Below are 16,370 nucleotides of genomic sequence, written 5' to 3' on the forward strand. Positions count from 1 at the left end.
GTTCAGCAAGAAAAAAAGCTATGTCTAGCATGGAGTGAAGTAACTTCATATATGGACTGATATATGGGAATTGAATGGCTGAGATCCCATCAGATAAACATCTGAGGGCAAGTGGATGCTGAAGCATCAGAAAAGACTACAGCAACCTGAAGGGCAGTTATAAAGAAGTAGAAGTCAATGGTCATAGATAGCAGCTTGAGAGGTTCTGGCTTTATGTCAAGAAAGCTTTTTCACCTGGACAGTAGTACAACATCAGTACACTCCTCTGAGACACTAGGGAAGCCTCAGTGGTTTGCAAGATTCAACTAAAGAAAGTCTCAAGTAACATGGTTTATCATCAACGATGTTTTTGCTTCATGCAAGTTGGATAAGACTTCATGAGCTTTGAGTCAGATTTTCTATGATTGTAACAAAAAACTGCACAGGACAACAAAACGGTTTCGGACTGACAAGTGACTCTAGTAAAGGGCTAATGCAATATTCAGATGCTTATAATTATAATTCTATTCACTTCGCAGAATAGAAACCATGTTTAGTATTAATGACTAACAAAATGATGAAAACAGAAGAATAGCATGACAGAATATCATAAAATAATTTATGATCTGCAACAAAACACTTTATGTTAAGACTTAAAAAACCTAGCTTAAGAACAAACAGATGCTAAATTTAAGTGTCCTGTAACTTAGCAGAACAAGATTAAAATCAAAGTTTAAAAGTTTACTTTTCAGTGAAACTGAGCAATTGGTGAAATCAAAGGGAATAACTTCCCTAGGTCTTAATGACTTTGATGGCTGATTTTGTCTTCAGAAGTTCTTATTTACCCAGATCCAATTTGTGATTACAATACCAAGAAAATGTTAAATTCCATAAAAACCAATCAAATTTAAGTAAAAAGACCCATTGTTCTCTAAACCCCCAGGATCCCACCATACATGGAGGAAACAATTTAAGATATGGACAAATTTAAAATAAATAAGCACCAAGACAACTTTAAATTCACTTTGTAAGGTTATTCCCTTTTGTGCAACAGTATTAAAAGTAGTGACATTTAGGACTAATGTGATAATACTGAGACAATGATATATTGTGTCATGGTGATCACAATGGCCAATGCTTACTTTATTAAGCAACCACGATAAAAGTTAGCTGACAAAATGTATTTTGGAAGTGTTAATTTGATTTTTAAATAATATTGACTAGAAAGTCATCAAACAACTAAATATCTGTGCTTAATACATGGAAAAAGTTCTGATTTATATTATTACCAGATGAAATATTTGAGATATTTGGGAACTTTTGTCAGGATAGATTTCTTGGTGTTATTTATTTGTTTGTTTGTTTGTTTGTTTACTGGGGGAAGGGTGAGGTTGGTTTGTTGTGGTGGTGGTTTTTTTCTTTTTTTTTTTTGTTTGTTTTTTGTTTGAATCGTCAACAACATGATCAAAAGCAGATATTTTGCAACTTCACATAATGGTCCTCCACTGGAATCATGATAATATAAACAAATAAACAACAAAAATTATGATATGACCTAACACAATATTTCTCAGCTGTATTCTTATCATCAAAATGTAATTTGATATCTCCACTTTACTTACTAATTATTTAAAATAATGCAGATAGTAAACTTACTTTCTCTGTACCAGGAAAACATAGTACTTCCTGACAGGCTAATACATTTCTTTAAGAGTGATACTTTCAGGTCAAAACTTAACATATTTCATTCATGTTTCCTATTTCCCTCAACATCTAACCATTTTATTTCCGTGTCAGATACTGAGTAGTAGTTGCAGATCTCTCACAAGACACTGTTATTTTCTATCCCCATAGAGTTTATCAGTACTATAAGCGTATCTTAGACTTATTTATTTCTTCATTTATTTCTGTTATTTCCTAGAAAATGTAACAGATGTTCATATATTCAACCAAAAGGAAGAAACATTATTATTTTTTATTACCTTATTTTCCAATGTGTTGAGTGGAAGTAAATATTCAAAATTTGTATTTCTTTCTTACCTTTCATTACATTTCATTTTGAAAAGCAGGAATTTATGTGGCAAATATATCTATTTAGGTCATTTAAACAGTCTTTACTTTAATTATTCATTTATTTGTGAAGTTCTCTATAAGAAACACGAAGAAAACTCAATTATTTCCATTGTTATTATGGGCTTGCTGAAGTAATCTGTTCTCAGACAGCACATACATCCAATTGTCTATGGCAAAATCTGACCAAAAAATGAAAGAAAATTGGGAAAAAAAAAAAAAAAAAAAAAAGCAAGGGGAAAAAAAAAAAAAAAGGACCTATAATATCCGTCTGCTAGTAAACCTGATTACAGAAAACTCTTCATCTTAAAATCTGTGGCTTTTACAACACTAACCTGACAACTACTCCTTGAGTGGACCTTTTACAAAGATTGTTACAGCACAAAACAATATTTACTTGCAAAAATTCAATTTTTATATTAAGTTATTAATGATATTATTATAACCTAAGACTTCATGTATTTTACCTAAATCTGAGATGTAGATTATCTATCTATATCTATATCCATATTTCTCTAATCTGATATGCATAATAAGCTAAAAATGAGTTATGTTTTTGTTCACATTTTCTAGACCTACACCAACTGTCAAAATTATTTTTAGCATCGACATCCTGACATATTTAAGTCCTACTAGTATTTCTGATCTACGTGCTTCAATAACTCTTTACATCAGCTACCAATTTTTCTTCATATTGATGAAAGAAATGCATGACTGGTCCCTAGAATTCATGAAATGAAAATTCTGTTTTGTTAATAAACACCATCTGTTTTCTTCTTTCTGGCCTCTCCCTCCCATCATCAATGAATGCAAGAAGAATCTTGACATTTTTAACATTGCTCTCAAGCTCATCTGAAAAGCTTTTCAGCAAAGTTTCTGAATTCCTATAGTGCCACTCCAGTAGAAACATCAGAACCATTTCATTATTTATGGTGTCTAATAATAGTTCTATAATTCAGCTTTTACAATTATTGTAACAGTACAAAAAAAGAGCAAATGTTATTTAATAATACATTATAAATATGAATCATATCCAGGATATTCTGTTTTCAATATAAAAATAATCTATAAATAAAGTTTTTTTTTTCTTTCTCATAATCAATAGAATAGCACAAAAATGCCTATCACATTTAAATCAAATAAAGATAAAAAAATTATCATTAAAAATGTTAATGAAGTCAATATGTTTACTATACCAGATACCTGTTAAACAGCTGTAAAATAAACCAGTAAAAACAAAAGAAAGCACTGCTCAAAGCAAAACTATGTTCACTGAACCCCCTTGCTATGTGGTACAACATGCTGTGCTGCTTTATTTCTTAGTAGCTGTATTTTCCCTCCCTAAATACAAAGAGTAAAGGTGTTTTTATTTCTAGGACAACTGAGACAGCTGGGTTGTTAAAATCCTCTGCTCAAAAACCAAAATATTCTTACAAAAAATATAAAAAGAGCAAACCTACACCATGACTTAACTTAAATGATCAAATGGATGATTAATTGTAGCATTTCTCCTCCATACATTAATGCCCACCCATAGATCCTGGATCACCTCATGTGACTAGTGATAGGACTAGAGGGAATGGCTTCAAGCTGCTTCAGGGAAGGTTCAGGCTGGATGTTAGGAAATACTACTTCTCTGAAAGAGTGGTCAGGCACTGGAGTGGGCTGCCCAGAGAGGTGGTGGAGTCACTAACCCTGGAGGTGTTCATGGAATGTTTGGATGTTGTTTTGAGGGACATGGTTTAATGAGAACTATTGGTGATGGGTGGATAGTTGGACTGGGTGATCCTGTGGGTCTTTTCCAACCTCAGTGATACTATGATTCTATGATTCTATGACTAGTCAGTGATGAAATGAGAAATAAATATATATATATACACACAGCTGGAAATTATGGTAGCTCAAGTGTTTTTCTTAAAAGTTCTTTATTTTTCAATGCACTTCACCATTTTTTGTCATTACTTTAAGTGAAGTATTTTTATTTTTAGTAACTTCTTTCAGACTGTTCTCATTCCAACTTCTTCCCCCCATCCCCCCGAGCTATTGTGCTATATGGGTATATTCTTCTGATACTTTTTTTCTTTTTTCCTTTTTTTCCTTTCAAATTATTGAGAAAACAAACATAAATTAGTAAATGCACAATGGTACCAAAGCTAATCCAAATATTTCACTTGACACGGAAGAAAGAAAGACAGGAGGAAAAGGAGGAGGAAAAAGAGTGAGGATTAAGACTGAGGCTTATAGCATTGATGGTAGAGGTCAGAATGTGTTTTTCAGTGGTCTACTGTATACTCAGTCTGACTGGATACATACGATGGCCCACTATGGCTTCTATGGTTTATATCATTTTATATGTTTATGTTAACATTTCCATTGTCTTGAGAATAAGTTCTCTTATGCCAAGAATGTCTACAGCAGATCCATGAATTCTGTACGCTCTATCTTTCTGCTCAACTGAAATTTTGTCAAGGATGATGGTGGATCAGAGTAAGAGATACTGGCAGGACCTTTTCACTTGATTTGTTTGTTTTTAAGATAGTGAAAAATCTGATTTGCTTATGTAATTGCTGCATTTTCAAACATTTCAAAGGAAAACATTTTAAATGATCACTGACTGTGAAAGGTATATTCCTTCTTTTTCATCTTATACCTGGATATGCTCCTTTCAAATATATGCTTCAATTACTCATCCTTCCCTCTCACGCTATCTCTGACTATGATTTCACTGTATTGCACTGATGGGTTGCTAATCATTTCTGTCTTAGGTTTCAAAATACATATCCATAATGAAGCACATAAGTATGTGGCTTGATATTTAGGAGTACTAAGTGTGCAGATGTTTCATCAGGGAGCTAACACGGAGTTACTGGGCAATCAAAATTGTTGAAAATTGAATGTTAGGTAGAATCAGATTTGAATATGTTGATTGCAGGGTTATACACATCAAAAAGAGTACAAGAACAGAAATGGAGATTGCTCTGATCTGATTATCATTTAAATATATCTATTCTCTCCTGTCAAGGAATAAGGCATGAAATGAATGTAACATAATAAGCTTTCATTTCTTTGCTAACTGTGTGTAAAGACAGGTAGCCTCACAGGAAGTCAGAAAAACAGGAACAGAAAGAAAAAAATATATCTGCCTTAGTGCAGCTCTCAGAGAAGTAGGTCTAGTCATAAGAGAGGTGACTCCAGAGAACTACAACTTTCAGGTCTAGCTTTACTGATATAGGTATTGCTGATTTTACAGAATAAAACAACAGATAAAAAAAAATAGTCAAACATCAGATTAAAGGTAATAAGTTTATATTTTGTTCTAAAATACTGATTTCTGTGATTGAACGTAATATTTACTCACACTTGTCAGTGATTTAGGAGCTAGATTCCTATTAATCAGCATGACACTTTTAGCTTACAAAGGAATTATGTGAAGAGCTAGTTGTCTGTGCAGTCATTGCTGATTCTGCATTTTAGCTTTAATTGTTTTCTGTCGTAACTGAAATGCACAATACCCTTTCTGCTAGTACTGACCTTTTTGCAAAAAAAAACAAACAAACATATGGGAGCAGCAAAAGACACTATATAGAATGAAGTTAAATTTGCCTAATTATGGCAACAAATCATTGATACAAATTACTGCACTTTTTCTAATTTGTATAAGAGAGGTGTATACTATATTTCGCATAGTAAATATTTAATAATGATTACATAATACATTTATAGATAACATTTTTTCTAACCACAATGTTGGAAAACAAAGTTAATGAACAATCAAAAAATGAACAAACTGTGAAGTAGCTATAATCCAGCCAAATCTGGTCACACAGAGATTGAATTTCTATTTTGTATACTACCTTCTTCCTTGTATGCAAACTAGAAAAATTAGTATGTTTTTTTTTATTATTTTATTTTTTTATTTTTCTAATTCAAGGTAAGGAAAATTATTTTACAATTTTCATTTTTTATTGTGTCATTACTATATATACATGTGGGAATTACTACATGAAGCAGCATTCTAATGCATTATTCCTGAAAGTAAGCTATGTTATGGCTGAAGACATTTTATCTCAGAGTCAGAATTGAATATTATTTTTCTATGGCCGTTCAAATATTTTCCTAGCTATCAGTGTGTGATTCAGCTATTTATGATCTGAGAGATTAATTCTCTATTACTGATGGGCTGAGGGTTCAACAACAGTCTCAAAGCATTCCCAGTAAGTTTACTTCAGTTCCTGGCTTGCCAACAGATACACTTAATTAAAGCAGAAAGATGTCTTTGCATTAATTAATTTTAAGAAAAGATAGAAAAACAATATTTTTTGTTTATGCCATATAAATATGTTACAGTTCCTCAGTGTCAGGAAATTATAAAAACTGGATGGATCATATATTCCAGCTCTTCAAACATGACTAAAATGAGCTAGATCATAAACAAGGTATTTCCTTGAACATGCATATAGTACTGTGAACTTCCACATTTCAGTACACATACAAGTTTATGAGGCCTGATGGCATGCATCCCAGGGTACTGAAGGAACTGGCTTGGTAATTTTCAAGCCACTCTTCATCATATTAGAAAAGTAATGGCTATCAGGTGAATTCCTCAGAGACTGGAAAAATGGAAATATCACTCCCATTTTTAAGAAAGGTACAAACAAAACTGCAGACTGGTGAACTTCACCTCAGTGCTGGGGAAGATCATGGAACAGATCCTCCTGGAACCTATGTTAAGTTCTTGCATGACAAGGAGGTGATCTGAGACAGCATGGCTTCACCAGGAACTGACTGTTCCTGAGAAAGATGGTGAACTTCTGTGATGGAGTTAATGCAACAGTCGACAACAGAAAACCTACTGATGTCCTACCTGGACATCTGCAAGGCCTTTGATATGTTCCCACAAAATATACTTGTCTCTAAATTGGAGAGGTATGGATTTGAAGAGTTAAAAGAGATTAGCAATTTGTTGGATGGCCGCAGCCAAAGACTTGCAGCCAATAGCTTCATATTCAGATAGAGGCCAGCAGCAACTGGTGTCCCTCAAGAGTCTGTCTTGAGACCAGTTCCCTTTAACATCTTTATCAATTACACAGACAGTGGGATTGGGTGTGCCCTCAGCAAGTTTGCAGATTTCAGACACCAAGCTGAATTATGCTGTTGATGTGACAGAAGGGAGGGGTGTCATACAAAGGGACCTGGACAAGCCTGAAAAGTGAGTTCATGTGAACTAAATGAGATTCAACTTGGACAAGTGCAAGATGTTACACTTGGGTAAGAGCAATTCCAGATATATGAAGGAAGAACTCATTGTCAACGGCCCTGCAGAGAAGGACTTCAAGGTTAAAATCTTGCCATAAGCCAGCAGTGTGCATTTGTAGCCCAGGAGAACAAGCGTACCCTGGGCTGCATCAGAAGAAGAGTGGTCAGCAGGGAGAAAGAGGGTGATTGTCCTCTTTGCTCTGCCCTTGTGAGGCTCCATCTGGATTACTACATTCAAGTCTGGTGCCCCCAGCACAGGATGTATGTGGGACCACTAGAGTGTGTCCAACAGAGGGCCACAAAAATGATCAGAGGGCTGGAGCACCACACCTATGAAGAAAGGTTGAGGAAGCTGAAATTGTAGAGCCTGAAGAAGGGAAGGCTCTGGGAAGACTCACTGCAGCCTTTCAGTATTTAAAAGGAGCTTTTAAACAAGATGGAGACCAACTTTTTACATGAGAATTTAGTGATAGAACAAGGGGGGATGGTTTTAAATTAAAATAGGGGGAGATTTGGATTAGATGTTAGGAAGAAATTCTTTGCATGGAGTTTGGTAAAGCACTGGTGCAGGTTGCCTATCCCTGGGGATGTTGAAGGCCAGGTTGGATGGGGCCCTAGGCAATCTGATCTAGTAAGTGGCATCTCTGGCCATGGCTAGGGTGTTGGAACTATAAATTACCTTTAAGGTAATTTTATAAACCAAACCATTCTGTTATTGATTCTAAGATGACTTAAAGTGCTTTTTAGATTTTGGATTAAAGTCTACAAATTTCTATGACTGCATAAGTAGTAAACATAACTTGAATAAAGCTATGTATGTGTGTTTCCATAGGTTTATTTAATTTGTTTAGAATATCTTACCTTCATAGTAAACTTTAAACCCATGAGCACTAACTGCAAAGTCACTTGTCAAGCGTAGCGAGAATACAGATTTTGTACTTGTCACAGGTGGAGGAAGATGAAATCCTGTTAACCTACAAAACAAAATAATACAAATCACATTTAATTGAAAAATAAAACTCAGGGGTTTTCTTGTACAATAAACCAGGCAAGTACACTGGCTTGAGAAAAATGTGCTTAGAAGAGGTGATGGTAAGATATAGGTACAAAAGTTGCACTTTAAAAAGATCTAGGTTATCAGTGGAACAAAAAACAAAACAAACAAACAAAGAAACAAAAATCCATTTTGTTAAGGGTTATGTTCAAACTTTTATTGAATTATGCATTTTACAGAGACTTATGTTTGAAGCGTCATGGTATGAAAAACAATTGGAGCATGATTCATAAAGAAAGACCTTTTGAAGTGAATTACAGGTTTGCTAGGGCACTGATGGTTTAGTGGGAGTGTTCTGGCTGTTGCTGTTTTTGTTTTTGCTTGTTTCTTTTTAAATTAAATCCACTATATGTGAGATACAGATAAAAATACTTTTTTTTTTTTTTTTTTTTTTTTTTTTTTGGTAATAGCACTGCTGATATGCACTACTAATAGCCAAATCTACAAATTCTTTTTGTTAGATGTACTTATGGCAGCATTTTTTTTCTTTAAATGACTTAGATATTATAGAAAAATGCACTCATCATGGTTCACATCAGGACAACAAATCCTACAGTATTTACCAGTCCAAGATACCAGTCAAAGAAAAAGTTAAACAATTTTGTTATGCATGATCACCAGCAAAATATGGACATGCTTTTAGAGCCCAGCTTGTTTTGTATGGCAAACTGTGTAGCAGCTTAGGCTGATTTTTTATATTATTTTTAACATTTAATTTTCAACTATTTGTAGCTGAACACTATCATTCATTCTTTTTGATTATTGTCATGGCAGTTATGAAAGACAAAGGATAAGGTAATATAACTCACAGCATAATGATCAGAAAGTAGAAAAATATAATAAAAATAGAAATTATGTTTCAAGAGAGGTATATACAAATCTATATATGTGTAATGTCATTAATGCATATATCCAGAATTCTGCAGTTGGTTTTGCCATATTTTCATTAAGATGAGACTCATTTAAATAACTTCTGTTATTAAAGAGAGATTGAGTATTATTTACAGAATATTTGGGATATAATAAGCACATTGTTTATAGTTTAATTGCAGGAATATATATTTTTTCAAATAATAAAATTAAATAATTTTTTTACTTCTTCCAAATAGGCATACGCATAATTATTTGACAACTCAATATCAGCTAATTTACAATTAGCTTATTCATAACCTAATAAGCAAATTAATTAATTGGTAAATATAATCAGATAAAAATCAGTTGACCAAGATAAAATCATGACAATAATTTGAATAAACATTTAATTAGCAGCACTTGGTTCAATTGATGCCTATTTACCTAGTCAGTAATTTGAAGTGAGTTTGGGCCATAAACATGTATCCAGAGAAAAGAAGTACACATTTATGTAAAAATATTTAATTTTATGAGTGGTGCATATGCACAATTTTGATGGGCAAGAGATTCTGAGGCTGATTGTTAGCATGGCATGCGTTATGGCTCCTTTGCAAAACAAATTATTATTAGGGTCACTTTATACCATTTTGCTTTCAGATATATTACCTTTATCACCATCATTATGCTACATTTACTTGAAAAGGTACAGACTTTTTCTTTAATTTTGTTGCTATACTGAAATTTACATGATATATGCTGTTCTTGTGGTTTAGTGGATGGGAAATTAATGAGAATTTTAATAAATAAGAATTAAAAACATTCATCTGTAATATCACAATAAACTACCACAATTTTTCAAAAGAGAATGGAATATATTCTGCTCAGACAGTTGAAGTCATTTATTACTGTGACAATCTGAGTATTACTTGTTTTGTACTGCAGCACGTGACCTCTGGGTTAATGTTTCATCTATATATAAAGTTCTACAAAAAGTCATAAATGTTAGCTAGAATAATTTTCTTTCCCATTTAAAATGAAACATTACAAGTCCATAATAAGTCCATAATAAGACAAAGGTATCAGGGAAACAGTAAAATGCCTGTAAGATAAGGTATTTGTATATGTCTTGTTGCCACTTATTTATTTAGACCAGACACTACTAGATGGTTATCTGAAAGAAAGCACCTTGATAAAAGTAACTTCTAAATGGAATACATGGAAAACTAACAGTAATCTACTTAAGATGATGGCATCCATATATTAACAGCACTTAAAATTCAAATTTCCCTTTAGTAGCTGAAGTGATTCTGATTGGTGATGGTTCTCTTTCCTCTGCCTCCTCTTCCCCTCATGCTTTCTTGCCTCTCCTCCCTTCCCTTATCTCAACATCAGTTTTATCTCATGTTCCATTTGCATACTTTATTTCATTTATATCAGTCTTTTATTCAAACTTGAAATACCTAATGGAGTGATCCAGCTGGAGACCAGGCAGTATTTCTTAGGGATTCAAAATATAAATACATCTTGTGCACACTGCAATCATTTCTTAATATTCTACTACTTTTGTAGGAAAAGAAAACAAATCATTCTAGGACAGATATACATTTATTTTTTATTTTTGGTGAGACTTTAATTTAGTTCTTATCCTCTTTACATTTTTTATTCTAGATAGTGTTCATTCAGTATTTACTCAAATATATGAAAAGATTCCACAAGTAACTGTTACTACCTCCTGTGGTAAGAAACAATGGCATCTTAAATACTATGCCTACAAACAGTTTGAGAAGAAAATACATGTCTTTATGTCTCAACTCTGAAAAAAAAAAAAAATTAAATTTGGAATTGTATACAGTTGTAACTTTTGATTGGTAGATTTGATCAAACTGTTGCAGAATGTGATCCTACGAATAAAAGTAATAAAAGTCTGCAAATGCCTAGACTGGAACTCCATAGCGTGGAATTCATGCATGATTACATTAAGGTTTATTTTGTTCCTGCTGGTGTTTTCCGAAGCTATTCTGGTGCTTTATCCTCACAGGAAGTGAATGCATTATGTCAATACTTAGTAGACTTTGAAGTTGTGAAAATGAACTTATCTGGGTGAATACCCAAAGTCAACAGACTATTCTGGAAGTACACAAAAGGGCTGAGAGACTTCTTTATTCATTCATATCTTCTACATTTCTACATTAGAAAAATCAGGTGTTTTTCCCAAACAATATTTTATATGTAGAAATTCTGAAATTTCAATAGTAAAAGTGGTGAAATTTAATATATCGTATGAAAACATAAAATGTCTTTAGATTTTAGATATTATTTGCATGGAAAATTATGACACTTTCTGTAAAATAATTTCAGTAATGTGAATATCTGCAATATCTTTATTGATGACTTGGATGAAGGCACTGAGTGCACCCTCAGTAAGTTTGCAGATGACACCAAGTTGGCTGGAAGTGTCGATCTGTCTGAGAGTAGCGAGGCCCTACAGAGGGATCTGGACAGGCTGGATTGCTGGACTGAAGCCAATGGGAAGAGATTCAACAAGACCAAATGCCAGGTCCCGCACTTTGGCCACAACAACCCCACACAACGCTACAGGCTTGGGGCAGAGTGGCAGGTAGACTGTGTAGAGGAAATGGACCTGGGGGTACTGATTGATGCTAGACTGAACATGAGCCAGCAGAGTGCCCAGGTGGCCAGGAAGGCCAATGGCATCCTGGCTTGTATCAGAAATAGTGTTGCCAGCAGGAACAGGGAAGTAATTGTCCCCCTGTACTCAGCGCTGGTGAGGCCGCACCTCGAGTACTGTGTCCAGTTTTGGGCCCTTCACTGTAAGAAAGACATCGAGGCTCTGGAGCATGTCCAGAGGAGGGCAACAAAGCTGGTGAGGGGTCTGGAGCACAGGCCTTACGAGGAGCAGCTGAGAGAGCTGGGATTGCTCAGTCTGGGCAAAAGGAGGTTCAGGGGAGACCTTATTGCTCTCTATAACTACCTGAAGGGAGGTTGTAGTGAGCTGGGGGTTGGCCTCTTCTCTTGTGTGACTAGTGATAGGACTAGGGGGAATGGCTTCAAGCTGCGCCAGGGAAGGTTCAGGCTGGATGTTAGGAAATACTACTTCTCTGACAGGGTGGTCAGGCACTGGAGTGGGCTGCCCAGAGAGGTGGTGGAGTCACCGACCCTGGGGGTGTTGAAAGAACATTTGGATGTTGTGTTGAGGGACATGGTTCAGTGAGAGCCATTGGTGATGGGTGAATGGTTGGACTGGATGATCCTGTGGGTCTTTTCCAACCTTGGTCATTCTATGATTCTATAAAAAATCCTATGAAATTTGGGTGAAAAATGTCAATTGTCTTGTTGAACTAGTTTGTTTATCAATCCAAAAGTATTTAACCCAAGAATTATTAATCAAAGCAATTCAGAAAGAGATTAAACATGTAGTTAATAACCAAATTCAGAGTTGAGCAGTACATCAATGAAAGAATTGCCAGTTGTAGAATGGACAAAAAAATCTCATGATTCAAGAAAAAAATTTCTGGAGCTAGCTAATATACTTTATTTTTATTGTATCTAATTTGAGACTGTGTAATTTGTGTGTTTTACATGGGCATTTGTTTCATGTTTAAGCTTTTGGTACCAGTAGAGTCTCTGGGAAAAGACGCTATTGCCAGACAGCTGGTTCCAACCATTTCCAGCAGCTTCCATCAGGAAGACACAGGTAGTGCTGCCTCTGGGAAAGTAAATTTTCAAAAGGGTAATATGCTAACAGGCAACATGAGGTCTCAAGGGAAAAAAAAGAAGAATGAAAGGAAGGAAGGAAGGAAGGAAGGAAGGAAGGAAGGAAGGAAGGAAGGAAGGAAGGAAGGAAGGAAGGAAGGAAGGAAGGAAGGAAGGAAGGAAGGAAGGAAGGAAGGAAGGAAGGAAGGAAGGAAGGAAGGAAGGAAGGAAGGAAGGAAGGAAGGAAGGAAGGAAGAAAGAAAGAAAGAAAGAAAGAAAGAAAGAAAGAAAGAAAGAAAGAAAGAAAGAAAGAAAGAAAAAAGAAGTACTGTGGTTTAACCTGGCAGGCAGCTAAGTATCACACACTCACTCACTATTTTCCCTCCCAGCCGGATGGGGGAGAGGATAAAAAACACAAAGTAGAACTCATAGGTTGAGATAAAAACTATATACCAAGACAGAAAAGGAAGATAAAAAAAAAAATAGCAATGGTAATAATATATGATAATCACATATATATATATGTGTGTATATCATATATGTACATATATATACATATATATGTACGTGCATATATTCATATATATACATATATAATCACATATACACATATGTGATTATACACACACATATATATATATGTGTATGATGTATGTATATATATACACACACACACACACACATATATATATAGTGAAATTGCTCACCACTCTCTGATAATGCCCAGGCAGACCCTAAGCAGTGGCTGGCTTCTCCAGCCAATTCTCCAGAATTTCATAATTTCTGCATAATCTCATATGATGTGGAATATATCTTTGGCCAGTTTAGGCCTGTTATCCTGATTCTATCCCTTCCCAGTTCCTAGTTTCCTCTGAACCCTCTCACCCCCCTCAGTATGAGAAGCTGAAATGTTCTTGGCTCTGTGCAGCACTACCCAGGAACAACTCAAATATTGTGATGTTGACAACACTGTTTTTCTCCTAAAGCAAGAACACAGCACCATACCAGACATGACAAAGAAAATCATTTCTTTCCCAATGAAACCAGAAGAGGAAAAAATGTGGGAAGTGGCTCTACAAGTGCCAGTGTGAGAAAAGAAAGAGGGTAAGAAAGTACTTCAGACACTGAAGCAGAGATTCTACCATCTGTGGAGATCATAGTGGAGCAAATATTTACAGTGTGGCCCAAGGAGGATTGAGAGTAGAGCAAGGGAAAGTATGAAGAGGAAGGAGAAGTAGAGAAGAACTATTATCGCTTAACTAATGAATGCTCTTCATACCCCATCCTTCCTTCAGGCCTGAGGGTAGGGGACAATAAATAAGATAAAGAATGTGTGTAGTTGAGCCAAAGTGTGGGATAGGGAAGATGTGTTAGATTTGTCTTTGTTTCTTGCCATCCAACCCTATGTTAATTAGGAACACCTTATTTTTCCTGAAGTCTTTTTTACCTATGACTGTAGTTGTTAAGTAATTTCCCTGTCTTTATCTCAACACAGGAGTTTTTAAATCTCATTTTCTCTTTCTGTCCTGTTGAAGAGAGGTAGTGAGAAAGAGGCTGAGAGGGAATTTGAGAGTCAGCGAAGGTCAACACATCAAAACTTAATATTCATTCATATATGCAAATTCAGAACAAATATTTTTGAAATCTCAAAAACTTACATATCCCTATTCAGTAGTAGACAACTCAGTATGAATCTGATCTGTCTTTAAGATTTTGAGTGTGCGTGAACTTCTACATGTTGAGAGGTAATTCAGTGTTGAATTTTAGCCACTTGTATTGCAAGCTTGATCTGAAAATCCTTGTATAATGTAACTGGTTGTATTTCAGGTTTTTTGTTTGTTTGTTTGTTTTCCAATAAAGTATTAATTTAGTCATTGAGTCAGGACAGAATAAAGAAATGTAAAATAATTTTTTAAAAATATTCCAGTTCAGATATGAATAGGAGAAGCACCTGTCCTTTTATATGCCTATTCAATCAGTTTAAAATAAGTAAAGAAACTTTGTCTTAATAACATATAAAACGAACAAAATAGAGCAGAAGGGTCTAACAGTATTCAAGTTTAAATCTCACTCAAAATGTTAATAGAAATGTATGATTTTTCATTCAAAAATTCACTGACGAATCAACATGATTTATGAAGTAATTAATTTTTGTGAAATGACACTTTTTCCCTGACAAAATATAAAACTAGTCATGTAATGATCGTAGGTTAAAGCTTAAGATTTTTAATTGAATTGCTGCTTTTAACTAAAAAATAAATTACTCATGAGGTTATGGCATGATCATTATTTTCTTTACAAATTACATTTCTAAAACCTCCCACTATTCATTACTAATGTGAAACTTTTATTGAACAGTTCTTCTCTCATTTTTAGCATTATAAATAGAAGTGGATTTAAAAATAAGTATTTTTCCTATTACAGTAAATTTAATTTAACACATCAGAAATAGCAAGAAAATCTTCAAATTTTAAGTGAGAGCGCCATATCTCACTACCATACAAAACAATTTTAAGAAATCTCTATGGTCAGGATTTAGCTGCTTATTGGATAGGAAAATATATCAGAATAAAACATATTGCAACAATTACTTCTACAGCTGTCAAAAATATTTGAGGCTCTTAAAGTAACATTGCTATTATTTTTTAAGTATAGTGAAGTACATGTTGCTTATTTTTAGCTTCTAATAGCCGAAACATTATAATAACACTATAGTGTATTCTCTCATTAAAGATTTGTTAGGATGAATGGTACAGTACTGATCTTGGAGCTTTCTAAGAATCAGAAGAGGGAATTCTGCTTCTTTCAGTTTCCTCATGGTTCTACCATTGACTTCACAGTTCTTTGAACACTTTTATCTGAAAAGATTCATCTAACCAACCTAGAGAAGTACTTAAAAATTTTAAAATAAAGCCAAGTCAAATCAGTTAGCAAATGGAAGCATATAGACAAAGATGTGTCCAGTGAGTGACAGAATTAATGGGAAAGTCACTCAGCCAAAGCCAGAGAAAAATAGGAGACAGATTTGCTTCTTTAAGTGATAACAAGTTTTTAAATGAGTTGAATTATCTTTTGTAACTTTAACTTAATTTATGAAAATATCAAAATACTCAAATGAGAGATGCCATATTTTAGTTTTCACCATTGTAGGTACTGGGAACTTCCAGAGCAACCTCAAATTCTACAAGAGCTTTGAAATTCATCTATGAAAACAATGCCTGTGGCATAATTGTCATATGTGTTATATCTGTTCTGGTAAAAAGATAAAAAGTAGAGAGGTAGGTGAAGGAGGAAAAGATATCTTCATCCAGTTCTGAACTGCATGCAGTTCAGAATCTATGATTTTATATTGAAAAATTTACTTCCTATAAATATAAAGGCATTATTGCATAACAACAACTACAATTGCATAATAACAACAACAAAATAGAATAAATCGCTTCAG

At 34.3% G+C, this 16,370-nt stretch overlaps 1 protein-coding gene across 6 annotated transcripts in view; it reads right to left on the bottom strand.

Annotated features, from left to right (window-relative positions):
* CSMD3 (CUB and Sushi multiple domains 3) overlaps nt 1-16,370 on the bottom strand; it is a 567,558-nt gene that overhangs the window by 451,246 nt on the left and 99,942 nt on the right. For all 6 annotated transcript variants that reach the window (XM_040695846.2, XM_015283035.4, XM_040695845.2 and 3 more), the window contains exon 3: nt 8,167-8,279. In XM_040695846.2, coding sequence (XP_040551780.1) covers nt 8,167-8,279 — 113 coding nt within the window. The remainder of the gene's footprint in view (nt 1-8,166; nt 8,280-16,370) is intronic.

This window comes from Gallus gallus, chromosome 2, assembly GCF_016699485.2.
Source record: "Gallus gallus isolate bGalGal1 chromosome 2, bGalGal1.mat.broiler.GRCg7b, whole genome shotgun sequence".
Taxonomy (NCBI): domain Eukaryota; kingdom Metazoa; phylum Chordata; class Aves; order Galliformes; family Phasianidae; genus Gallus; species Gallus gallus.